General features: G+C 38.9%; 1 protein-coding gene across 1 annotated transcript in view; it reads left to right on the top strand.

Moving 5' to 3' along the window:
• ATP10B (ATPase phospholipid transporting 10B (putative)) overlaps positions 1-25,475 on the top strand; it is a 51,748-nt gene extending 26,273 nt beyond the window's left edge. Inside the window, exons 8-22 of the mRNA XM_054389387.1 lie at positions 612-864; positions 1,757-1,992; positions 7,738-7,917; positions 8,427-9,012; positions 9,545-9,651; positions 10,346-10,472; positions 11,951-12,135; positions 15,396-15,708; positions 16,899-16,975; positions 17,576-17,701; positions 19,041-19,241; positions 21,036-21,116; positions 21,220-21,324; positions 21,767-21,954; positions 24,968-25,475. Coding sequence (XP_054245362.1) covers positions 612-864; positions 1,757-1,992; positions 7,738-7,917; positions 8,427-9,012; positions 9,545-9,651; positions 10,346-10,472; positions 11,951-12,135; positions 15,396-15,708; positions 16,899-16,975; positions 17,576-17,701; positions 19,041-19,241; positions 21,036-21,116; positions 21,220-21,324; positions 21,767-21,954; positions 24,968-25,475 — 3,273 coding nt within the window. The remainder of the gene's footprint in view (positions 1-611; positions 865-1,756; positions 1,993-7,737; positions 7,918-8,426; positions 9,013-9,544; positions 9,652-10,345; positions 10,473-11,950; positions 12,136-15,395; positions 15,709-16,898; positions 16,976-17,575; positions 17,702-19,040; positions 19,242-21,035; positions 21,117-21,219; positions 21,325-21,766; positions 21,955-24,967) is intronic.
• Positions 25,476-27,444: the final 1,969 nt, after the last annotated feature.

The following is a 27,444-nucleotide window of genomic DNA, read 5'->3' as shown; positions in this document are numbered from 1 at the left end:
ACCTAATTGGGAGAGAACATTTTATGGGATGAGGGGAAATGTCATGTTTATTTTTCAGATTGCTTGATGTAACTGCTGATATTTAAGTGGACAGAATTTCTTTAATATGAATGAAATATGAAGATAACTTCCAGAGCTGCTCAGAGATTCCTTGGAGGGTTATTCTTCATTACTGAAACAGAATATTCTTGCATCTTAAGAATTCATTATTATTTCTGCGCAGGGACACTAGTGGCTGGGAAGTGTTGTATGTCAAGTAATTGCTTGTGAACCTGTTTTACATTAAGAGTTAGTCTGCACTAGTGTATCCTTTCAGAGTTTTGTAAGAATATCCTCTGAAACACCCATCTTTGTATTTGGTATTCTAGGATTTTTGTCTTAAATTTGTCACTTATTGTCCTTATTTATCCATTGCAGTTGTGCGCAGGATATTTTTTTTCCCTCCTCTGAACTGTTATTGTTCAGTCCTGTAATATGTCTCCAGGAACAAATGTTTCTCTGAAAATTGTTGGTATAGCCACTTCCAGGACATACACCTGTGCCAGGACACTGCTGACAGAAAGCAGTAAGAGTTTTCTCGCCTCTCACTGAGTATTTAAACTCTCTTTCAGGTTTTAATCCCCATTTCTCTTTATATGTCCATTGAGTTAGTCAAGTTGGGCCAAGCCTTCTTAATTCACAATGACATTGACCTGTATGATGAAGAAGCAGATTTGCCTATACAGTGCCGTGCCCTAAATATTACTGAAGATCTTGGACAAATCCAGTATATCTTCTCTGACAAAACTGGGACACTAACAGAAAACAAAATGGTATTCCGACGTTGTACTATCAATGGAATTGAATTTTCACATCAGGAAAATGGTAAGAGACAATTTTTTATACTTGCTTTTCTCTCAGAGCAACTAAATAGTGCTAATTTAGAAATTAATTTTTAAACATACCGAGCCATCTGACTGAATGTAGAGCTTTGTGGATTTGTCTCCATTCTATGAGGGAATCCTATTACACAGTTTTATGGAAGTGAAGGTGTTTTAAATGATTCAGAAATCAGATGGGAAAGGTTTTCCGGTTCCCTCTGCAGGCATCTCAGGGTTTGCCCCACATTCAGTACCCACTTGAGTGCAGAGAACATTTTCTCTTTTGTTTCTAAATGAATACCAGCCAACCTTTTATAAGCTCACAAACTGAGATGAGTTAGCAATTAAACTCAGTGGGTCCAAAAGTAATTACCCTGTTCTTCTGTGCGGCATGCAAGGTACAGCAACACATTTTCTTCAGTCAACCCTAGCTGCAGTCCATACCTGACATTAGATGCTCTGAAACTGAGGGTTTGACTCAGGCCCATTCTTGGTCACTACTTTCTCTCTGTACATACTGCAGAAGATTTTATTAAGCTGCCAAGCAGCTGCCAAAAAGATATTTGTGCTCTGTGACTGAAAACCTCAGCATATTCATGAATTACTACATTTCACTCTCCTGTCCCAGTCAACTGCAAAATTCAGCTAAAGACAGCAAGCATTAGTAGAAATCCACAAAAACGACTGATCGCTTTGAATATTCATTTTTGTTTTCTTGCAGTAATATTGGAGAGGGAGAGTTGCTAAAATGGGTAGTGAGGTTTTTCTGGTGCTGGCTTTTGACATGTTTCAGCTTTGGTTTAGTTTATTTCAGTTTTTCTAACCAGCCAATGGATTCTTCCAGAGCAATGCAAAGAAGAGAACAAGAGGTAAACTTTCATTTTCTCTTTTTACAGCCAAGCGCCTGGAAACCCACAAAGAGTTGGATTTAGATGATGAAGAATTTGCAAAACTTCAAAGCTTCACTCTTCCTCCCATGAATATTGAGAAACCAGCCACTTATAAGCAGAGGACCATGAGACCTCTAAGGAGGTCCCAGAGTGCCAGGGCTCATTTTCAGGGGCATATAAGGAACAGGTCACTCGGTCGTCGTGACAGCAATGGGTCTCAAGTGGCGTTCAGCAGTACCATTGTAAGTACAAATAGACTGACTTAACACCTTCTAAGTTCTCCTTTCTCTGTGGCTTTTTGTGATGAGAAGCAAACAGAAAGTGGAAATCTGAGCCTTGGTGGAGGCAAGAGAGAAGGGGGAAACAAAACATTAAGATCCTGGCTCAGAGTATGCAGGCTGCAGTAAGGGATGAGCTAGGTAAGGGTTTGGGAATCTGGGTCTGTGTATCAAAGACTACAGTGGAAGAGTAGAGTCACACAGGTGAGTTTTTGTGATGGTTGCTTGATAGATGGAGGAGACGTTAATTTGGGGCCCAAGGATTGAGGCTGTGATTCATAACATCAAGAGATACTTCACAGAAAGAGGAATGAAGGTTTCGTACTGTTGTGGTACACTAAAATGCCAGGGAAAATGAGGTGGGGATCCTGGACTGGGGTTGTGCAAGTGGAGTTAGGGACACAAGCACAGGTCCTCCTGGGAGATGATGATAGGGAAAAGGTTACGTGTTTGAAGTCTGAGTTTTTAACACAGCTTGGAAAGCCACAAATTACTTCTGCTACTAGCACTGCAACATACTGTCTCTCTTAAACAAAGCTTAGCCACTCCTGCCCATTGCATGTATCCTGGCTGCACTCTTCAGAGCAGTTCTGGGAGTTTGTGCCTGTGCATATAGTGTCTTTTTCAAGGGGGGAAAAAAAAACCACAAACCAACAACAAGAAACAAACTAGCACTTCTCATAACGACAATAGAAATTAAGCTACAAGGGCTTGTCTCAGAATAAGGTCTTAAATCCTGCAAGATGTTGAAGAGCCTTGTCCTCTTTGTCCTCCAGCTACATGGCCTCAGCTGGAGTACTGACTTGGGAGTTTTTGCTCTCTTCATTGCAAATCTAGGAAAATCTTAGACACTGCTGAATTTTAGGTCTGAAACTTCCCCTGAAAATCTAACTTAACCTAATTAAAGTCAAACTGGGTTTTTTCTTCTTCTTGAAAGTTTTTTAACAGACATTTAAGACAAGGATTTTATGGACATTGCATTCCAGTTTAAAAGAGTAAATGGCTAGAAAACACTTTCAAATCTTGATTTTTATTTTTATTTTTAAATTAGAATATAATGAATACTGAATTCTCAGAACTTTGTTACTGCACTTGTCCTTGGCAAAGTTTTTGACTTGCTGAATTTTTTTTGGAGGCTGTAGGTTTTGAGTGTATTGTAAGATCCTGCCTGCCTCAGTCAGTTCCTCTGTCACATAGTAGATATCAGTCAGGACTCCTGCTTTTGCAATATGGGAATTTTGTCAGTTGTTACTCTAGAATTTTTCAGCTCAGTTCTCATGGGATTTGAAGAAACCATGGGTGATGACTTTTGAAAACTTTTTATGGGTCATGACTTTTGCAGTGTGATAAAGGAATTTCTTGCCACTATGTCCCCCCAGGTTTTTTTACTGCTACGCCTCTTCATTTTCATCTATAAATAAACTGCCATGGTTTGGGGGTTTTTCTGCTGTAAAAACAATATCTGAGGCACTAGTATCAAACATTTCCTTTGTAGAGGAAGATTAAGCTCCTGTCGTGGAAATACCTAGCCTTAGTTCCTGATAGATGTCATTCTATCTGGATAAATCACTTAAGCTCTAAGATAAATATAAAGATGCACTAAAAATGGCAGCACTTCAATGATGCCCAGAGGCTGTCCTGTATGGTGATATCCTTCCAATGATGCCTAGTAGTATCCTTCTTTACCAGCCAAGCCAATTGCCTATTAATAAAAGGGGTGTAATAAAATTTTATATATATATATATATATATATATGGTTTCTGCCCTTTGGAACTTGTATCACTTTGTCTGATGCATTTGTACTTTCCTACAAATCTGGAGCATCTTGAGTACTCCAGTTACACAGATAGTGTTGTGGGCTTGAAAGTGTCTCAGTAGTTGGAGTATCTTAAGAACAATCCATCTTTGGACAATGTGTGAACGAAGACACAGATAACTGCTATTTGACTTGATTAAGGCTTGCAGAGCTCTTCTGGATGAACAGTTCTGCTAAAATAAAAGCTTTGAAGTATTCAGTGGCAGCCAATGATTGTAAAACACAATCCTCACTGTAAATTGTTAGGCTCAGCTTCTTTGGATCAACAAAATCCAAGGAAAGAAAAAAAAAAAATAAACAGCATAAAGTCCAAAGGCCTGGAGCTGGCATTGTACAATTTGTTGTTGTTGGCTTTTTTCTTAATAGATGTCAAGTTTCTAAGGGTTGGTGTACCAGCCACTTGGAAACTATTCATGAAAACTTGTAGCCTTAGGTAACAGTAAAATTGAAGAACTTTGCACTGCTGAGAAGACACAGTGGTTTGGGGGTAAGGGTTATCACAGCACCTGCTATGAGCACTTGCATGTCAGAAGTGTTGCCAAGAAAAGCATTTTGCAGCAAGGAGGCGTGACATAATTGTATCCTACAAAATGTAAAGAGTTTAATTGGGAAGTAACTGTGCCAAACAAAAGATAATCATTTACAACTGTCAAATTTATGTCTGAACAGTTTTTGAAGGAAAATTATCTATGCAGCAATCACAAAATGTACTTACTCTCAATCAACCTTACAGGAATCAGTGACAAGCAGGTTGCATGTGGTATTTTAAGTGCATTTGTGCTGTGGTCATTGATTGTGCCTCCAAACCAGGGTGTTTGCACTTTGTCTCAGCATTCCGAGCAGTTCTGCAATTAGGATGCTCTGCAGCTACAGAATGTATTTCAGCCTGCCTGTTTGTAAGACTGCTCTCTGCTTGACAAGTTTTGATATTCTGCTGAAATCTGAGAAGCTCTCATCAATTAACTTGTTCATTTCAGTGCATCTCTGAGATAGAGATGAGGACAATGGGTTTTTAATGGCATTTGGTAAAGTTAATTTAATTGGAGCCTGCAGATCTTAGAATAACTAAGCAACATTGCTTATGTTTTCTGGAGTAAAAAGAACACAGGTATGATGTAGGTCCTACTACCAACTCCTAGGTCTTATCCTCTGGTTTTGTTCTTTCCAGTATTTTTTTTGACCACAGTCTTCATGGTTTTCATAGCAGTTTGTGGAGTCTCCTAACATAGCATTTATGCAATTCATCAGAAATTGTGAGACCTATGTCCAGTTACAGCTTCCAAAAATTCAGTAGCAAATTCTATTCAGTGGGTAAGAGCTTGGCCAGGATTTAGACAGTTGCAAATTCCTATTTTATTGTCATCATTAGCAAGCTAATGATGCACATAAATACAAAGAGATAAGAGATCTCTTAACAGTTACGTTTGGAAGATTAGAGACTGAGCTGAAGAGATCTGTTTGAACACAAATTCAAGCTATTCCAAAAACTTAGAGTTGAGAGTTGCTGCCAAGTCTATAGTATTTATGTTGATAACCAGTAAAATGTGCAATGTCAGTGTATGTCTTAGGCTTTACACAGAATGGAAAAGAAAGAATGGTGTAGTCTTTACTTCAGAAATCTCCTGAGATGTCTGAGAGAGAGATACAGTGACTGATTTATTCATTTCATAAACATTTATGAGAAATCTGGACGGAGACAGATATCACAGAACCACAGAATGGTTGAGGAGGAGAGGAACATCCAAACCCCTTGCTCACCTACATCCAGTGGCCCAGGATTGTGTCCAGATTGTGTCTTGCCTATTAGAAGTATTTCATGAAGATTTCAATTGTCCTATTGCCATCAGGTTTTAGTGCCATCAATTTAAAGGAATATTATCAAATTAAAGAGGAAATCTTAAAAACTGAATGGCACTAACCTTTTTTATACCATCAGCATTTTCACTAACATAATTGCTAACACTGAAAAGGTGATAAATTTAACTCGTCATCATCATCAATGCTACTTTATTTAATTTTCTGGGTTTGTTTGCTTGTTTTTATATATATCCAGGCTGGTCAAACAGACTTGTTTCTCTGATTTTTTTAATTTTTTTTTTCTTTAATCTGAAGATCCTTAAGGATGGAAATTCAGGCCAGCTCTGTTTTCCCTGAACATGAAAAAGAAAATGAGAAAAACTGTTCTGACAAATATTGATTTTTGTATTATTTTGGTTTTAGACAATTTTATATTTTTTCCAGAGGAAAATCTTTACCTCAGAAAGTTTCTCCTAAAGTGGAATATCCACTAGCACATTGTCATTTTTAGCATGAACTAGAGGCAGATAGTAAGTATATAGACGTGAAAGAAATTGTGTGGGATGATGATGGATAAGAGAGGCTGAGATCCATGTGTAATAATGTAGTGAGGTTGATTCTAATGATGACAATGCATGAGGAAGTTATATGATTTGATGGGCAAGTAGTCAGAAAGTCTCTAATTGTTCATGTTTTGATATTAATATGATTCTCAGCATAATTGTTTTGATAGTTGTGTCTGCATACGTGTGTTCTTCATCAGAATTGTCCAGCTAGGCTGTTTGGGATTGCTAGATGTGCAAAGAACAGTATTGGCAACAGACAGAGTTACTCATTTGCTGCAGTACTGAAGGGATTGTGAAGGGATTTCTAAAGAATGACAGCTTTAACTTTTCTGCCTCTGATTCCTTCAGAGAGACCTGAGAAGATAACTGAGAAATCAGGCTTATCCTCAGTAGGTATCAGTTTGCTAGAGAACGGACAGCATCTGTGCTTCAAACATTTCCCTATGTGTGAAACAAGAAAAGCATGAAAACACTGAGCCAGAGCCTCCTACAGCAGAGAAAGTGTAAAGCCTTGTTCCATCTTTAGATTGCAGTTGAGGTCTGTGTTGCAAAATGAGCAGCTTTAGCTGCAATTATTAGGATGATTTAAGAACTGCTACTCACTTTAGCAAGCAGTAGTTACAATGCAACGCACTCATCTCAGCACAACACAGGCACGAAGGTGGTTGGTTGACTTCTGTTGCATGTTTAGGGGACTTAGGAAAACTGTGTGAGGTTGAAAGAGGAGAAAGTAGTAGCTGAGATGAACTAGAAAGCAGCAAAATCATTTTGGCAGTTTCTTAAAGAAGGCATCTAAAATTGTTGGCTCACAAGAAAGTCTCTTTTAAATTTGGAAGCTCTTGTTAAATATGGCCCTGAATTAAATCCAAACCAGACTGCTAACATGAAATTTTCATTAAAAGTACTACTCCCACAGCCCTACAACAAGTTAAATTGTAGGTAAGTGACATTGTTAAGTAGTTTGGCTTGCTAATTTAAGTTGGATTAGAAAGAATGTGATAGTAACATTACAGTAACTTTTCAGGAACAAATGAAGTATGTATGTATTTATTTACTTATTGCAAGAACTGAGGAAGGACAATTTGAGACAGCTTCTCTTTCTAGGTGCAAAGAAAAATGGAAACAAAAAGTGATACTGCTGTAATAAGCCCATAAGCACAATATTACCTCTCTTAAAATAATACTCAGCTCCCACACTGACATGGGAGATCCCAGGTCCACTTCCATCTGGAGTACCCTTTCAATCAGCAGTCAGTGGTTTCAAAGTTGAGGGGATACAGTATAGATTATTTTTGATTTCTAGTGGGTCTCAAAAAAATTTCTAAAATCATCTATTTCAAGATGCATTTCCTTCTAGTTATGCAGCTTTTAGATATGTATTTTATTTTCCTAGAAGTACAAAAAGCATTTACTTACATAATTCTAGGTGTAAATTCAGTAAGAGGCAAGAATAAGCTATCAAATTGCTAGTTCTTCCTTGAGGACAAAGATAAATGGGAATAATCCTCATGAAGTAATTTCTCTTCCAGGAAAAGGATGTGACTCCTGATAGCAGGCTGCTGAGGCGAGTGAGAGAAGCTGCACTCCAGATTGGAAATCTTTCTTCTTCTATACATACAAATATTTCCACATCCCTTACTGACTTTTTTCTTGCCCTTGCCATCTGCAACACAGTCCTGGTCTCCACAGCTACCAAGCCAAGACAAAGGGTAATCCAACTTTAAGTATATGAGGAAAATTGATTATGCTTTCATCTAACAACATAGAGCAGTGTTCAGTGAAACCAAACTGGCGATAAACAGTTTGTTTGGGAGTACTCCTCTACTTCTTTTTACCTTTTATGAACTATCTACTGTTTCCCTGCCTGTGTACATCCCTTCTTAATGCGGGGTTTTATGTTTGATGAGTAGCTGTGGCTATCACAGTATCTGCAGTATGTTGAACATACTGGATTTTCTCTGATCTGCCAGGCCATTGACAGCTGCAATGGGCTTCATTACATCTCTGCTTCAGAGGCAGAAATATAATTCTCCATCAGATTTGTATGGTAACCCATGTATGGCCCCTGTACTGAATCTCACCACCGCAGCCTAATAGGGGAGGAAAAATAAAATTGTTTTTGTAATTATCATCATCTATATACAGAAAACATACTGAGGTTCTGAAAAGTACTTTGTAGTTCACATTTATTCAACTATAGGCTTTCTTCTATTTCTAGGTCACTGTCCCACTGCCAATCAAACCTTCAGGAATCACCCTGGAGAAGATCCACCAGATATTTCAACGGCTAAAATTAGCAAGCCTTAGTCAGTCTTTTTCATCTTCTCAGTCTAGTGCAGACCTAGGTGCTAGCTTCAGTGCAAAGAACACCGAGGAGCGTCTTGCTGCATTGGGTTGCTGTGACAATGATGACGACGCCTGTGCCAGTGGTAGAGGCGATGAGGTCCAGGGCAAGGACAGCACAGGTCTTGGTAGTGCTTCCTTGGATGAGGTTTTTAAATCTGTGACTAGCAGTTCTTTGCCAACAGACTTTTGTTACGAGGCTGAGAGTCCAGATGAGGCAGCACTTGTCTATGCTGCCCAGGCATACAGCTTTACTCTAGTGTCCCGAACTCCTGAACAGGTGACTGTTCGATTGCCGCAAGGCATGCTTCTGACTTTTGACATTCTCTACACTTTGGGATTTGACTCAGTAAGGAAAAGGATGTCTGTAGTGGTGAGACACCCTCTAACCAAGGAGATTGTTGTCTACACAAAAGGAGCTGACTCTGTTATAATGGACTTGCTGGAAGACTCTGCAAGAGGTAAATAGCCAAGAAGCTATTTCTGTTGTGTTTGCTGAAAGGAAGGACAAAAAGTTTGCAGTATTCTTTTTGGCATGAAATATTATATTTAGGCATTAGGAGAATAAAATAAGAATGAGCTTTCTCTAGTGTTATCCTTGCAGATGAGAACTGAGGTATTTATTTAACCTGAGCAGCACTTAAGAATATGGAATGAGCTAATTAAAATTCACTGACAGTGCTAACTCATGTGGATTGTGTACTGTGCAATAATACTGCCATAAGGGCCTGACCATTGTATTTCAACTTGTCAGCAAGAGGGCTAGAATATTAACAAACAAACAAAAAACCCCAAGTAATATTATCTTATAGGAAACAAGCTTCTTTATCAAGACTTCAGCTTATGCACAGTCAACAGTTTTGAGCTTTTAAAGGAATTGCTGTTATACTGGAATCCAGTTTTCTCTAACACCTAGTCTTTTTTTAATCTTGGGCCACTAGATCTCAAACTATCTGTGCTTAAGATACAAAAACTTTTCCTTGTATTCCACAGCTGACATTAATGCAGAGAAGAGAATAAAAAGAATAAAAGAAAAAACACAAAAGCATCTGAACTACTATGCCCGTGATGGCCTACGAACTCTGTGCATAGCTAAGAAGGTAGGAGGGCATCAGCTGAGTTTTGCTCTGTATGTGTCAGTAGGTTTATTTTTAAATGTTATAATTCTTTCTACTTCAGATAACAAGCCAGACACAGCCCATCTTTTTGTCCCTCTATTTGATTTCTCTGCAGTCTTTTTTTCCTCTTTTTCCCTGGTGTGAGTACATGATGGATTTTTGGTCAGTCTCAAAACATTCATTTCTGCTACTCTCATGGTAACTCTAGCTGACCTTCTCTGCAGTGATTCTAAGCAAGAAATAAAAAGTATACAGAAGATCTAACCTTGTTCTGTCTTGCTCGGCATTCAACTTTCAAAACTCTTGCCCTCAGCCTGGTGCATTAATATAGAAGTTGTCTATGTGCAACAAATAGGTCATATTCAAGCTCTGAAAATGTTGAGCAACCTGCAGAAACTCTGTGTTCCAGTTCAGAGTCCTGGCTGTGTGACCAAGGGTTTCTCCAGTCTACATTTTTAAGTTCCAGCTGTAGGCCATTTATACAAACAGGAAGGGAGGTTTCTTTTTCTCATCACTATTTGTTCTTGCAGTCTTCTCTTGGAAAAGTTTGTGTTGTTTTAAAGATGACACAGTATTTTACTGGCCTGGATAAGAGCTAAATCTCTGTGATCCTGAATGTTTGCATTCTTCTCTTATTTAAATTTAAAATGAGCTCTGTTTAAATTGTGTTCTGCAGGTCTTGAATGAAGATGACTTTCAAAAATGGGCCAGTTTTCGTCGGGAGGCAGAAGCTGCAATTGACAACAGAGATGAGCTGTTATTGGAGACAGCACAGCATCTGGAGACCAAGCTCACCTTGCTGGGTAGCTAAAAATAAGAATCGTCATTGCGTGAAGTATCACTTGCTCTCCTGTGATATTCTTGGCAGTCAGACAGACAACAGCTTACACTAATTTATATCAAAAGGGCTTCCTCTGAGATTTGGAAATCTCAGGGCTAGGCTGTACAGCCTAATGTGTCTAAACAAGTTCTTGTGCATTTTCAGTAGCAGTAACTTTGAAAAAGTGCACAGAATCTATCATGTGCTCGGGGTACAGGACATGTACACCAGCCATTACTGCCTCCACTGACACAGTAGATAATGAAGTTCCCATAATTCAATCATGTCTCTGGGTCCTTAGATAAACCTATAAAGTACTATAAATTAGCTTCAGCTTTGAGCACAGATTCCAAGGGAATTTTGGTAATTAAATTGTATTATAAAAACTGTGTGACTTAAACACATAGGCATTTTTGCTACTGAATTCCTTATGCTGTTTCACTGTCGTGATAGCTTTCTGCACTTTGTAAAAGTGTATTTCATGTCTAAACTTACATCCATTGGCACTTGTGCATCATTCAATGCCACTGTATATAACAAGACTATTCTGTTAAATTCTGGAGCACTTCAGGGCTTTCTTTTCTGTTTCCAAACATTTTGTTCTTTTAGGACTTTGATTTTCAGAGTTGCCTCACTCTCATCTTTCTGTAAATCCAATTTGTGCCCAAACTTCATTATCCTGAATTTCTGTGATTGCAAGCTATTAGCATTATGGCTTCTCATAATCTCTGCAGTGATTTAAAAAAATTAGAGTAATAACAGTAAATGGCTTAAGCAGAACCACATAAGAGGTAATGTAGATCTTGTCAGAATCTGTTACCTTTGCCAACTCTTAAGGCTCTGTGCTCAAACTTTATTGCACAAAAAATGTTCTTTTACCTTAAATCAATATCTATCTTTAATGTATCACAGTTACAGCATCTTCAAACTGACCTCTAGTGGAAGAGATAAGAAGAGTATTGTAACATTCAGGTGGTGATTTACCATCAGGATGAGTGTTGGCATCAGCTTCTAAGTTTGCACATTTTCAAAGAGAAAACTTCCTGTACCTTGTCTTCTACCTTTGATGGGTGAAGCTTCTAGCCTGAGAGTGGGGATAGCATTCATTTAAATAATCAAAGTTCATCTCTTCTGGTTGCTTTGACAAGACTTAATGCAGTATGTTAAAAATGCATATGGTACAATTCCTCTGCCAATACGTTGTCATTTTGGATTATTAAAGAGAAATGAAATGCATTGTTCTAGCAATGAGGAAAAAGAAAACTTAATTGCTGACACATTCAGATCCTAATCCAAATGCAGATCTTGTGCCTGTGGGTTTATTTGCTGGGAAATACCTTGGCTCAGCTCTTAATAAGCTCAGAATCATGACTGCAAGTCAAAGACCTTTTCTTAAAAAAAGAAAACAGCATCTTGATTTCCAAATGAAAGAAATGTACTACTTTTTTCCTGTTTGCCCAGGAGCAACAGGGATTGAAGATCGGCTCCAAGAAGGAGTCCCTGACACTATTGAGGCTCTTCGAGAAGCTGGGATACAAATCTGGGTGCTGACAGGAGATAAACAGGAAACAGCAGTTAACATCGCCCATGCCTGTAAACTCCTGAACCAAAGAGACACTGTCTTCACCATTAACACTGAAAATAAGGTGAGTACAGAGAGACACCCAGAATGTGCTGTCTTTCCCTTTCTTTCTGTCTTGCAGCCTGGCACTGTTTTGCTGTAGTCAAACAAAAACTCACAAAGCAGCATTAGGCCAGAAACTCTGTAGATCATGAGCTTTAGACACTTATGTAGAGTTTTATTTAACCAAAATGCACCGATTCTTCCAAATGAAAATATTCTTTTCAGAAATTACCTGAATAGTGAGCTTTAGAGAGAAGGTAATATGGAGTTTAAGTGCCTGGTTCCTTAATAATATTGACATCTCGATTTCACCTTACAATGGTATTTTAACTCTAGGCAATACCTGTAGGAAGACCTTTGAAAAGTACAGGTATGAGTTGGTCTGGCAAAAGTATGCAGGTGCAGATTTAATTAAATTCAGAACCTCCCAGCCATGTGTTCCCTAATAGGATTATGCTTAATTAGAAATTTATTAGTGGAAAACTTAATCTGGTATCTTTTTGTGTAAGCAGCATTTCACCTTCTTGGAAACCTAAATGTAGCTCTTGTGAGCCAGTTGAAAACATAGCCACTTCCTTGACGTTCCTGGTGGCACACATAGTTGTTGCTGTGAACAGATAGTCCCTGAATTTCCACAGGCAATAAGAAGGTCATCAGGCACTAGGCAAAGCAAACACTCCAAAATGAGGATAATGGCTTCAAAGGTGCATCTGTCAGCGTCTGTGACTCACTAAAACACGGTGAACAATCTGTGGTGCAATCTATGGATATTCCTGAAACTGCCTGAAAGGAAGAGAGAAAATAGAGTCCTAACTTTTGAAGTGGATAAATGCCATTTTTCATGGTAAAAGTAAAAGGCTTTAGAAGAGTAACCTTGACTTTTGCAGGTTGTGAAGCAATATAATCAGTATACCAGAAAAAACTATGCCTTGCTTTTGGACAGCAGAATAGTCACATCTGCGCACAGCCTAGTGTCTCATCCCTCCAGGCACCATGATAGGAGAGATGGCTTTGCGAGATGGGATTAGCTATTATGGTTGAACCAGACTTGTTTGCTAAATAGAGGTCAGCCCTGATCATTTCTAAAGCCCACAAGCAGGATCCAAAATATCCTTTTTTTTATTTTCTTGCTAGTGACCTCTGTACCTCCCATACAGCCCTAGGTGCCACGTAGTTGGTACAGGCAGTGGCTGCTGCCCTTTTCCCAAGAGTGCTGCTCTGTCCTTTCTGTGCAGCCTACACTGGTGGTGCGTGCTCAGCAGTTACAACAGTTACAGGATCAGGATCACAGGATGTTAGGGGTTGGAAGGGAACCATGAGATGAGTCTTTCTGTGAGTAGATGGGAGGTTGAGGAGGGAAGGTAGGGCTTCTTTCTGCAACAAGGCAAGCCATTGCTCTTAGGTGCCTCAGTTTTTCTCCCTACAGAAGGGAGTTATGCACACAAGCTCTGCCTTTCTCTGTAACACTACTGTGAGCATTAATTAAACACAGTTAAAACGGTAACTGTTTCTCTTGTGACAGGCAATTGTATAGAGCAGCTAGCTGGCCTACTTTTAACTGCTTTTGTCTGCAGTTAGTAGCTCTCCAAACAAGAATAAAATCCTATGCAAATGTCTCCCTTTCAATGTCATGGAAATAGGGAAACACGCAAAGACGATGTGGAATTTGGCACAGAACACATTCCTTGCTTCAATGTGTAATTTCATTTGGTACACATAGCTGCTTTAATGGAAGGCAGAATGAATATATTTAGGATGGAAATTAGAAGATGGTGTCTGTCAGAAAAGTGATGCTGCAGGCGGGACCACCCTGACTCCAGGAAACAGGCACGTGCACATCCCCATAGCACCCTGCATAGCCTCGATTCAGGCTCAGGTGTAAGCTTCACTCATCTGGGTGCTTGTGGGGGGATATGTGTGGTAAGATGGGCACCTGGAGGTGCTCTACAGTAAGATTTAGTTACCTTCCTTTCAAAATGAAGCTGAGGACACTGCTTCTGGAAGACTCTCCCAACGGCAGCAGAGGGGGAAAATAAATAATACACACAAAGTATTTAACCCGTTAATTTTGCCAAACTTAACCTCTGAATCCCTTCAGTGGGAAAGGTCTCTCTTTAGCCCCTGAGCCCAGAAGCTTATTCAAACACTGAAAATTAAATATCTTCCAGAAAGAAACAACACAAGCAAGTAGTTTGTGGGATTCATTTAAAAACACAATCCAAGGCAAACCAAGAATTTCCACTACAGTCTTTGGTTTGTTCACAGAAAGATGATGCTTCTTTGATGTTTTTTAGAGGTTTTAAATGTGCAGGCTAGATGCAGCTTTTTATTAGATGTCAGAGCTACATTCGATTCCAGAACCTCCCACTTAAGTGTAATTTAAATCTTGCAAACATCCTACACATGTACCTTATGCAACATAAAGTGAAAATAACATTTTGGAACTGAATCATCACTCAATAAAGCTGACAGATAAGGTAGAAAAGGGAATGATTAGCTCTTCAGGTATTCAGTGCCATGCCACAGAAGGAGGACTTCCAGTACTTGCCGGCAGCAAAATAACTTTTAGATTATCCTGGATTTTCTCTGACAATGGTGTGCCAGATTAGGAAATTTGTATGGGAGAGGTATAAATGCCCAAATCTTCCCTTAAATCTGTTTGTGTTTGATACTAAGTCAACTCCAGCCATGCACACCTAAAAGCAGACTTCTGTCTGATTTGATGAGAAAGAGGTAGTTTGTATTTGAGGCACAATGCTGGGCAATATGAGATTTTATTTCTGTCCTTGTGATACACACCTGAGTTGTGACCTAGAAAAGGCCAAACTGTCAGAGCTGCTGGGTAAATTTGAAAAATCTGAACTTCTTGTTTCTCTGCTGCAGTTTATTTCTGATGCAAGCAAATGCTGCAATAGCTACCTCATTTATCTAAGGACTAGATTCTTTTAATTTCCTTTGGAACAAAAAGCTTTTAAAAAAATACAAATATGTACTTCCTTGTTAAAGTTAACTAGCTGATAAGATGCAGTGTTTTCACTGGAGAACTTGATGTAATCAAAATAATCTCCAGTTTGATGAATCAGTGCTTATCTTAGTCATAGGATGTTAGGGGTTGGAAAGGACCTTTGAAGATCATCAAGTCCAACTCCTCAGTTTTCCCTAATGTTTATCTGATAGGCTTAAACCCACTGGTGTGATTACAGAACCATACCTTTATAAGGTTCCATGCTGTAAAGCGAGATGGAGATAAATATTTCCAGAATCACTTATGTTTTCTCACAGGAAACTTGTGAATCTCTTCTGGATTTAACCTTGGAAGAAGTAAGGAAGAATTATGAGATTGAAAAACCACGGAGGAAATTTTTTGGCATTATCCCAACATCTTTCTCAGCATCAGAAGTGCCCAGTCCTGCATTTGGTCTGGTGGTTGATGGGAGGACACTGAACATCATCTTCCAGGGAGGCCTGGAGACGAAGTTCCTGGCACTGACAAAGCACTGCCGCTCAGTGTTGTGCTGTCGTTCCACCCCTCTTCAGAAGAGCATGGTGGTCAAACTCGTCCGGAGGCAGCTTAAAGTGATGACCCTGTCAATAGGTACCTCCATTATCTGATTCTCACAGGGGAAAGGGGAAGCAGGTCCTTTCTTTCTGAGTCATAGAAATGTATGGAATATATTGTACAAGCTACTTCTTCATAAAGATACAATGGGGAAAGAACATTTAATAGTCTTTCTTGATCAAAAAAGATATGAAAGTTCTTATTCAGCTTTCCTTCAGCAAATCTGGGCTGCAGTTACACAAGATGAAGACACTCCAAATTCAGAATCTCCCAGCAGTCCCTTTCATGTACACCACTACAAATGTATGTACACATTCCCTCCAGAGTGCCCTAGCTTTGGGCATGGAAAGCAGTCAATAGTAGTCACTGTTTTCTCTTTTCATAAAGCCCTTTTCCTGCCATATTTTCCCAACTGGTGAAACAGAGTTATCCCCAAAGTGATATTAAGCACTGACTCATTTGCTTTTAACCTCCAAATACTGTGAAATACTTTGAGTTTCCTGCTCCACTTTTGGTAAGTGATCCCACCAAAAACCTTGCAGAATTGATTTTTGTGACTTAAAACTGAAAAACATCCCTCTGTGGAGCAAACAGAAAAGAAAGAGTCTAATGTATTTTAAAATTTCTTGCTTTGCCTTAAAGTTCAAAATAGAAGCTTTCAGCCTTCCACTTCATTTTTTTGCTTTACCAGCTAACCTAATTCACAATCTCTGCATTGCAGTCAACAACCATAGCTGTTTTTTCCATGGAAATTTGGTTATGTATTTAACATAATGCTGCAAGTTGAAATGAGCAGAATAACTCCTGAAAGTGTCTTGTTATGTTATCAACTACAATCAAATTTATCACGTAATTTGGAGAATTCAGTGGAGTGCTGCAAAGCATGATGATGAGCATATGGAGTCCACCAAGCAGAAATGTATGAAACAATGCATATGTAGATGGTGTAGGGGTGCCCATGTCACCACCCAGCTGGTGCTAGTGGCAGACTTAGCCCTGGCAGATCCAAGTCTCTTGGGAAGGAGGACGTTCCAACCCATATCAGAGCCTAGAGGTCGTGATTGCCTGATGATGAGTACCAGTTACCCTAGTGAAGATGCATGGTGGTACAGAACAGCCTTTGTTCATTAGCATAACTAGGCTTATTTTCTTGTTCTGATGTAGTCACTTTGCATTAAGCACCCTTTCTTGCACCTTTATTGTTCCTTCCTGTATTCCCATTCTAGGTGATGGTGCAAATGATGTAAGCATGATTCAAGCAGCTGATGTGGGAATTGGAATATCTGGCCAAGAAGGCATGCAGGTATCCCTTCAATTTATTTCCATTCTGTCACATGGTCTCTTGCTGCTTCATGAGATTCACAGCAGCCCTATAGTCTAGACTGTTATCTTTGAAATGCAAGTTGGCATCGTTACTGTCATAAATTAATACACAGTTTGTGATTATGGGTCCAGCCAAAAAAGAGTGTTTTGAGCCAAAGATTAACACGCGTGAACAAATGTGTGTTTGCTCATAAGCCTGGAAAATTAGCAGATGCCTGGCCAGTGTCAGGTTAGCATCTGGTTTCTGCTTCATTTCCAGGTTTTGTTCACAATCTACAAGTGTTTTCTGCCCAAAACTCTTTCCCACACATCTCCCTTCCTTATTCCCTAATGTAGTAATTTCTGCAGAGATAAAAGGTTCCAACTATTTTTCTCTACGTTCTTGTATGTTTGGGGCGGGGGGGGGGGGAATTGTTTGGTTTTCTTTGGTTGGTTTTTGTGTGTGGGGGGTTTTGGTTGGTTGGTTGGTTTTGTTTTCTATAATATCCAATACTAGGAGATCATTCCAATGTTCAAATTTCATCATATTGGGTGGGAAAAGAGATCTACTGTAAATTAATTCGTGTTGTTTTCACCCAAGGCTGTAATGGCGAGTGACTTTGCAATATCCCGATTTAAGCATCTCAAGAAACTGCTTCTTGTACATGGACATTGGTGTTATGCTCGTCTGGCAAAGATGGTGATTTACTTCTTCTACAAAAATGTGGTAAGATTATTAAAATTCTGGAAGTGTCCATCACATCAAAGGTTAAGTCTGTGGGAGGGTGTGAGCGTTGGGGAATTCTTGTTTCAGTTTTTCCAGCTTATACTCTCTTACTTTTTTAAAAGATACAATTCCTGTTTCTTCCCTGTGCAAGTTTATAGTATGCTGCCTCCCTCTCAGTAATATGCTGCATAAAGCAGTGGGGACAATATGGGTTCTAAATACATTTTTAAATAGCATTAGTCCAGAGGGAAAAAGGACTCAAGGCTTAGTAACTTCTATATGGTAGTTCAAGAAACTTTATTAATAATAAATAAAATTTGCATGAGGAAGAGCAGATTATTAGTGCTAGAATGTAGAAGGTGACTCTGCACTAAGGATTGGTTGCCTGTGAAACCTCTGCATTTTTTGCATTAAATTTGATGGGAACCACTTGTAAGTAATGATGCAGTCACATCTGGCATTTTTATTAAAAATTTAATGTATATGCAAATGAGATGCACATTGAAGAATAATGTAAAGTGTAAAAGAAAACCTGATAGTAATGCAGTTTTTACAAGACTCTGCAAACAAGTTTGACATGAAATACACCAAGAATGAAAAACTATTTACTTAGAATTCAAAATATCTTTTTGCATTTTTCTTAATAATTTTGAATAAGGATTACTTCTTATCACTGTTAAGATTTATACTGGAAATTGAAACTTTTTTTTCTTGGACAGATATCTTTTCAGAGTCCAAAGGGTATTTATTTGCAATGTAAAATAGCTCTCCAGACTGGGCTGCTGCTGCTCTATTATCTTTCCAGTATGATTAGGGAGCAGGAGGCGCTTTGATTCTGCATGGACAGCCAGTTTGTAAGAGGATCTTAAAACTTGCTACTCAGAGCTGTGAACAGTGTACTTAATTATTCTCTGCTATTTTCTTAAAGAAATCAAATAGCTTTTAAAAAGCTGCATCACAGTGGATTGATGTGAAGTAGACCCTTAAGACACAGTGCTTTGTGGAGTAAAAGTGCCGAGCTGCCCAATGGTAGCATTAACCAAAATAATGTCTCTGTTAGTAGTAAACATACTACATAAACCTCATAGGTGAAACTATGAGAGACATAGACCATCTCTACATTGCAAACTAAAGGATACAAATCAGCTTTAATGGTAGATAACAGCATGGGGAAAAGAAGAGGACATAAAGAAGAGGCCACAGGAAAGGTGCAGCTTCATGACACACAGGACCTGAAGAAGAAATGAAAGCAAATCAGTACGAAGGATGTGCTTCTGCCTGAGTAGGGAGCCACAGTTCAGCCTGTAACAGAATGGTTTTTGTCTTTGCTTCTCCACAGAGCTATGTCAATCTGCTCTTCTGGTACCAGTTCTTCTGTGGGTTCTCAGGCAGCACAATGATAGATTACTGGCAGATGATATTTTTCAATCTCTTCTTCACCTCGATGCCACCTCTTCTCTTTGGAGTCCTGGATAGACACGTTTCTGCTGAAACACTTCTAGTTTTACCCGAGTTGTACAGAAATGGACAAAATTCAGAGGTATGTCTTGACTGCTGAAATAATTGCTTAATTAGACAAAGGACCACAGGGGATTTGGTTTTGCAAGGAGGGAAGGAAGAGTTTAGACTTACTTGGAACCAAATGATCCATGTATGGTTTCTAGTTTACTGATGTTCACTAAAACAAGGTGGAAGTGTAGCTGTCAGAACTGGTAAGGAACATATGATTATTAGTTGCTTCCTGGAAGGAGGCTGGGCACTTGGTCATAGCTGGAAAATGTAAATGGGGAGGTTTATTCTGACATTAAATATATGGAGCAACCCAGTTTGGAGTCGTCATGCTGCATTCTGATGAGTAAAGTTATGTGTTAGCAGTGAATCATCTCTGTGTGTGGTGTTTCTCATCTGAAGAAGAGATGATGGAGCAAATACATGTGTGTATGTATATATGCATACACCATAGATATATATCAAATTCCTCAGTGAAGGCATGGGGAGAAATTAATAAAACAGGATTAGAAATATAACAAGAGGGTAAAATAGTTTAGTTGATCCTTGATTAAATTCTGCTCAGATTTGGTGCCTCAAACAACTTCAACCCATTGAAGAAAAAACGCTTGCTTAAAAAGATTACAGAAAAACGTGACAAGAAAAATGCAAACACGTAAATTGCTAAACAAGCCAACATTGTTTTCTACTCTGAAGTTCAGAAATACACCTGTAAATACATAAATTGTATCAAAATTTGCTGTCAGGGCTGTTCCAGGCATGAGGCATTTCATCTATTAAGTTCTTCTACTTTAAATAGTCAGTATTGATAACCCTCAGAAAACATGCATGAATATGTCATGTTTTTCAATTCAGTTTGCCTGTCAGGTTTAGAGAACCAGTCTGCTCCCTGTATGTTTGCAAGGAACAGGCATGGATACCTGGGTTTGGATATACACACAGTGCAGTAGCACTTATTCCCAAATTGCCTTTATATCTTTAACAGGAAATTGTCAAAATGTTAATGAGAAAAACTTGAAGTAGCTTCAGTTTTAAATCACAAAATTGCAGGGTACTTAGGAATTCTTCCCCGTTCTTTGTCTCCTGACCCCAGCTTTCATTATCCTGGACTGTGAGTTTTTTTAGCACTGATGAGCACTGGGGATTCCCATTGTGTTTAACAATGTTTTGAAAAACACCTAAGCAAGGGAATGTATAACTTGAGGAATCTTTGTAGGGTTTTCCATCTCTTTTCTTAGGAGCTCTTGAACCTCAGATATATATATGAAATATATGTTCTTTACCATTTTGAAGAGGTCATTGTTGTTGCTTTGACATTTTGTCTGAATTGAAACAGCAGGGGGCTAGCCTTCCGTTGCTCTGGTGATGCATTCCACTGCATGGAAGCATGGCCCCACAGGTCACTAGATAAGTTTAAATATGATGAGTAGTCAAATCAAAATGTCACAAAATAGATATTCCAACAGAATGAACCTCAACAGAAAGGATTTTTGACCGGTTCCAAAGCTCTAGGAAGAGCTTTGTTTGAAAACGGTTTTGAGGAATAGGATCCATTGAGGAGGGATGGAACTTCATGGAATTTGTTTTTTAAGACTCTAAGTTGACTGTCTCACTTTCCTAAGGTTTATCTTTATTTAGCACATAGAAAATGCATGTTCTAAGACAAGCTTTTCAGCTAAATCAGCTATTCAGGAGGCACTTACTCATGAAGGGACATCAGTTAGCTATAATCAGTAGTGTGAATGGAAGGAAAACAGACAGCATTTGTGTTTGCACTGGAGATGTGTGTCCTGTCATAATGATTGTTATCTATAAACTCCTGCAGATATACAAGCTGTCAACTTTTATTATTACAATGTTGGATGCCTTCTATCAGAGCCTCATTTGTTTCTTTGTCCCCTATTTGGTAAGTACTGTGGTCATTAATATCCTCCTATCATCCTTGAAAAATAGAAAAATTTACTTCTGAATAGTGAAGATTCATCACAGTCTGTCTGCCTGTTTTCTAGACTTACAAGGACTCTGACATAGATGTGTTTTCCTTTGGAAACTCCATCAATACCATCTCTCTCCTGACCATTCTCTTCCACCAGGCACTAGAAATGAAAACATGGGTATGTGTTTCACCTTTCCTGTTCTTTTTCTTTTGTGACCATAGCATACTGTGTAGGAATGGCATTGTCTTTCAGAGTCATTTACCTGGATTCTGGGTCACAAAAAGCAAGTAACAGATGTGCAGATATTTCACAATGTGCCAGAATTATTACCTTAGGGATAATAACTTCATGTGCACAGCAACAGATTTTGTTTCTACTGTGCCTTCAGACCAGGACAGGACACAGTTTTTACATACTTCAATATCTGAGAATATGTTTCCTAAAGAACTGCATTCACTGCCACTGTTGTTTTGTAGGTTAAGCTCCAGGTGTTTCTCCTACTATAGTTTTCAGGAGCATGGATTACATTCTTTCCAACCTGTCTTTGAAACCTTCTGTCTTGCACCCAGAGCCAGAGTCCCGCAAGCATTGCTATCATTTCATGCAATTCTGCTTACAGACCCTGTTCCACCTGGTAACAATGATTTGCAGTGTCCTGTTTTACCTCGTCTTCTCTCTCATCTACAATGCCGTCTGCGTGGTCTGCAACCCTCCCACCAACCCATACTGGATTATGGAGAAACAGCTCTCAGAGGCCACCTTCTGGTTACTGTGTCTCATTACCCCGCTCGTCGCACTCTTGCCAAGGTTTGAATGATGCACTGTTTCCTCTCAGTTTTCGTTTTGTGGACGTGCAGGCATTCCAGTGAAACAATAATTATCATGTGTATAGAAATATGATAGGTTGGGCATGTGTGCTGCACAGGGATAAGTGATCAGTGTGGAAGTCAGATGCCTGGGTTCAACTTTCCAGTTCATGAGCCATTAATGTATCCAGTTATATAACCTTAGATGAGTCACTATGTATCTACTGCTTTTCTTATCCCATCAGGAAAACCATTCTCTCTGGGGTGCTTCAAAGTTTACCAGCACAAATGTGCTACATAATTGTTCACTCTCATAGACACAATGTTGTCTTGCTGATCAAGGCTTGAAGGCAAGCCTTTGAAATACTCCTGTATGCTTTAATCTGTTTCTTAAGCACATTACAGTGCATTACTAAGCCAAATTTAACAACGTTTCTATATTAAATCTTCATTTCTGAATTTTAGTCTGTGCAACAAATCAGTTATGTTAAAGATAGCTTTAACTGAGGCTAAATAATATTTGGAGAGGAATAATTATTTTGATAAACTGCCCCAAAAAAATTGATTTGAAAACACGATTCTGTTCCTGTATATGTTAACCTTACTGCTTTTGGTCCTTAGTATCTTAACCATTCTTTAAGCAGGTAAGCTTTGTCTGAATTGCACCATTTATGTGTGCTTGAACCATGAAAGTAATGAGTTTGACTATCTTGCTGGTCTCCTTCTCCTCCTAATTGTCATGAACTAGTGCAGCACATTCATATTGCAGGAATCCAGAAAATATTTTTAGTATCTGATTTCGTAAGTGCTGTAAGGCATTAGAATCTGAGCCTCCACTTTGTCTAAAAAAATGAACCTTTCAAGCCTAGATAATATTTTTCTTCAAGTTATTATTTGCCCATTTGAGTTAAGATGCTCTTGTGATTTCATGTTATATAACTTCAGGTCAGGATAAACAACATCTAGTTCAGTAAGGTCTCTTGTCTTCTAGGCAGGGCATCTCTTTCCAGTCTTTTGTGTTCCCATGTGATTTTTGTTTTCCTGTCAGCCTTCATTCACAGTGTCATTTTTGACCCTGAGCTACATCCAAAAAAGAGGTTAGAAAAGTCTTGTATCCATCTTGGGAATTCAGCAAGGTTAAGATCATTGGTGCCTCAGCAGAACACTGAGCTTAAAGATTTATATCTTTATATTTTCAAAATTGGAGAACTTCTGTTCCTTCAAGTAGGTACCCCAGATTATTTTCAGCAGAGTCCTCAGTTCACAAATTATCTAGCCTGTAGTTTCTGCTACGACTTAGCTGTGCCAGCATATCATAGCAGTGGTGAAACCACCTTTTGTTAGAATGTGCTTGATTTTAAGTTTCATCTCACCATGTTGCCTGCTCCCCGCTATCTCCTTCAGAAATCAGTTGAAGCCCTAAGATTCTAGTTTCTTTCTAAGAGGCTTTGTTAAAATCCTTGCTTTCCTTGGTTCTTCCTTTTGCTGCTGCCTTCTGTGCTAGCTGACACTTTGGAGACCCTGCAGGCACTGTGGGGGTGCTCACCGGTGTCACTTCTGCATGCAGGCTCTCCCTGGAGCACAGTCTGGCAGTGCTTGGCACAGAGTGCATCTTCTGTGCATCTGTATCTCAAAGCTGCCTCTGAACTTGGCTTTGGGACACGAACAGCACACCATAAGATTCTAAAACCCTCGAGTCTGAGAAGAAAAGGATCTGAATTTCATGTTCATTCATTGGCAAGGCCAGGCACTATGTCTCTTGGAGGATTTCAAAATCTGAACTGGATACATTTCTCCAGCTTTGGAAGGCAGACTGTAGTCTGCCAGAAAGCCTTGCAGAGGTCCTACAGTTCTCATACCCTGCAGGGCTGTGGGGAAAGGCAGGAGCAAGTGAAAACAGTTCACAGAATCACAGAATACATCTGGTTGGAAGAGACCTCAAAGATCATCCAGCCCAACCTTCAACCCAACACTGAGGGGTCAATGTTAAGCTCCAGATCCACATGCCTCTTGAACAGGATGGAAGAGTTTTCCTTCCTTTCTCTGTCCTTTTGTCTGGTCCACCTGTAACTTTTACAGAAGATACAGAGGACAACTTGAGGTGAAAGACAGGACAATATGATCCATATTAGATCCACACAGGTGGACCTAGGTCCTCTGTAGCTGTGTTCTTAGCTGTCCAACCACAGCTACTAACTGCACAACTCCCAGGCCTGAGATGCTATGGGACTGACCAGTATGAGCACATGCACAGCCCAGAATGTGTTTATTCTCTCCTACTTGTGCAGATAAACCTGCAAAACCCACTGCCTTAAAAAAGCCTTTTCTGTATTTAGCTCGTTAGGCTTTTTAATCCTGTTATACTTATTTATGCACACATTTAGCAGCAGGATGTGAAGGTGGCAGCTTTCTTAATACAATTTCAAAGAGTCCCCATGTTTGTTTTAAAATACATATCGAGGCCATCCATGTTAAGGTCAAAATACTCTTAGAAACTTGCTTTGCAAGGCACTTTGGTTTTCAGACAAAACTGACTTGACACAGAGAGGATGTGTGCTCTCTCACTGCACACAATATATAGTTATGTAAGTTCTCCATCCTGCAAAGGGCAGGTAGGACACACTTTATTTACTGTTTCCTGAGCAAATCCACAAGCTGAGGTTTTTTGATGTCTGGGTTTATATTATCTATCAAATTAAGAGCCCTTTAACTTCTTTTCGCAGTATTAATATAATCTGAATCTTGTCAATTTCTACACCTCTTAGTGATCTTCTGTGTATCCTTCTTGATCTGTTTAGTATTTATATACTCCTAGTTGACTCTATAAAGGTCAAGGTAAGTATATAGTTATATGTTGCATAAAAACACAGGAGTCAGCTTTCAATCTACTAGTTACAAGGTGTCTACTATATGACTGTAAAGAAAGGAAAATTAGCAATGGGATTTGTGTTATGTGATGCAGATTATGGATGGAAGCACTGGTAACACAATCAATTCTCTTCCTTTTTCATCAGGTTTGTAATTTTTGTTCTGCGAGGAACCTTCGGAGCATCTCTGATTCTGAAAGCACAGCAGCTAGATAAACTTCCCAAACAGAAACAGGACCTTGAAATCCAGAAATTGAGATCAACAAAACTACCTACTTCTGGTGCACCTGTAGCATCACCTGCACCTAATGAAGACCTTGACCAAAACATGAGCCACTTATGTGTGTCACCATTTTTACATCCAGTAGTCACAGCAGCTACGCCTGGAGACACAGAAAGTCAGGGACTTCCCACATCTGAAGTGAATCCTCTCAGGAAACAGATACCTGAAGAAGGCTACTATTTCTTTAATAGGTGGGCAGAGGAAGAATCTACTGCTCCAGAGCCTTCAGGAGGCCCTTTCTCTGGCCATTACCCCATTGTACCCAGCAGGGTAACAGCTCCTGGACAGAACAGTGGCAAACTAACCAAAGATAATGCTAACAACTTTAGCCATGGGAGCCATCGGCGATCTGTGAGTGCAGTCACACTCTGAAGAAACATTCAGAAATGGGATCCACAGCCCATGTGGAGAAAGACACCACAGAGAAAATAAAAAGTATTTTTCTACTTAATGATGATGTTCACTACAAAAGGGGAGAGAGGTGTGTGGAGTAGTGCAATAATACCTCTAATATGCAACTTTTCCTAAGTGCATATATAGTTTGGGTTTGTCATTACATGACTTCTTCATCTACCTGCTTTTGTCTTATTAGAGGAGTGTTCCATGAGCATCATCACGGAGTTGCTCTGAAATGTACAATTACTTTCTTTCATCAAGGAATATTTTCCTTTCATAGTAATAGGGATAATTGTACTAGTGATGTTTCAATGTTATTATGCTATTGAGGTAATAGAAAGAGAATTCATTCTATATTAAGCCAAGTCTTACAGCAACAGATTACACTCTAGCTTTTACTGTTGAGATTAGAACTTATTAACTTAAAAGTTACATTTCTGCAAAATATGTTACCTCCTGGTACTAAAGCTGTTTGCAGATTAACAGCATCTGAATGAGACTAGAGAATGGTCTGGGTTTTAATATATTTACTTTATTCATACAATAGTATTACGTCTATTGTCTATTTTCCATGAACAGTAGGCTCAGTATTTTTATGCGGGCAATGATTTGACCTGATACTGTTAGATAAGGACAAATGAGTTTATGGAGTAGAAAAATGCTAAAACTGAACCACAAGGACTGAGAGAATAATTTGGGTATAAGTGGAGCCTACTTCTTCATACCTACGAAAGTAGACAGATAAAACAAGTCAAATCCAATGATTTATGTTCCAGAATCCTAAAGTTGTCCATGCTTTTTCATCTAGAAATTCAGTTCCTTCCTCCTATTTTCTATATCATTATGTAGTGTTCCTGCATTCAATCAAGTATAAATCATGCTCCTCCCCACAGCTGGTTACATTCAGTAGTTGATGGAGATCTCAATGGAGATTTTGACAAGCAATATATGAAGATCATTAATCACATTGCAGTAAGTACATGGTGTAGAATGGCCTAGATATGCCTAATAGATTCACCTTCGTCAGTATCACAGGGCAACAAGATGCAGGGAAAAAAAAGCAAACCACAACAATATAAAATGTCACCATCATCACTACCTATTGCAATGCAATGAAAGGTGACTTTGGTATTTCTTATAGAAATGTTGACTAGTAAGACCATTTCCCAAGTTTTTCTTTACATATGGGATGAAATCTTAACTATGTTTTAAACTGAAGCCATCTCTATTTTGGGGGGTTTTTTTGTAAATCTAACACTGGTTCTGATTTAAGTACTTTTTTAGTCATTTTTTATACATGCTAAATTAATTTAGCTATTTACTACCTATCACAATGTGTGATCTGTTTAATAACCCATGTAGGAAACATTAATTTAACTTGTGTGTATTATAATAATTACTGCAACCATATTCTTCAAGAAGTTACTTAAAAGGAACTCAGGCAAAACTGAGTAACATCCCTGCCACTGGGATTGCTAGCAGCCAGAGCAAGAGCACACATAGAACTGTAATTCTTAAAGTGATGTACAAAATGAAGGGAATTAGACATAGCTGAGATTATTGTTAATGGAGTGTGAGATTGCTCAAATGTTTGCTCACTGGCTGGCAATGGACCTTGGGTGACAAGACTTGGGTGATCAAGCCTTTACAATTCATAGCCATGTTTTGATATTAAATGGTCCATTTCCTTTGAACTTCAAGATGATGTCTATTTCTTATACGTTTTATTACAGAATGTGAAATGTTTTTATAGTAATAAATATAATATGGTTATGACTTGGTGTGTTGTTGAGAGTACAAAAACAGAGGCAAAGGAGTGGTGTCCCTGTTGCCATCCATGAGTGGCAAATTTGTGTTTTCAGAGGCCCCTCCTCTACCTAGCAGGCCACAAACCAGGGGTGCTTATCATATAAGCTAGATAACAAATTTATATGAATGTGCAAGA

This window comes from Indicator indicator, chromosome 18 (assembly GCF_027791375.1).
Source record: "Indicator indicator isolate 239-I01 chromosome 18, UM_Iind_1.1, whole genome shotgun sequence".
NCBI lineage: Eukaryota > Metazoa > Chordata > Aves > Piciformes > Indicatoridae > Indicator > Indicator indicator.
Note: the sequence above shows the minus strand (reverse complement) of the source record. Positions and strands in the feature narration are given on the sequence as shown.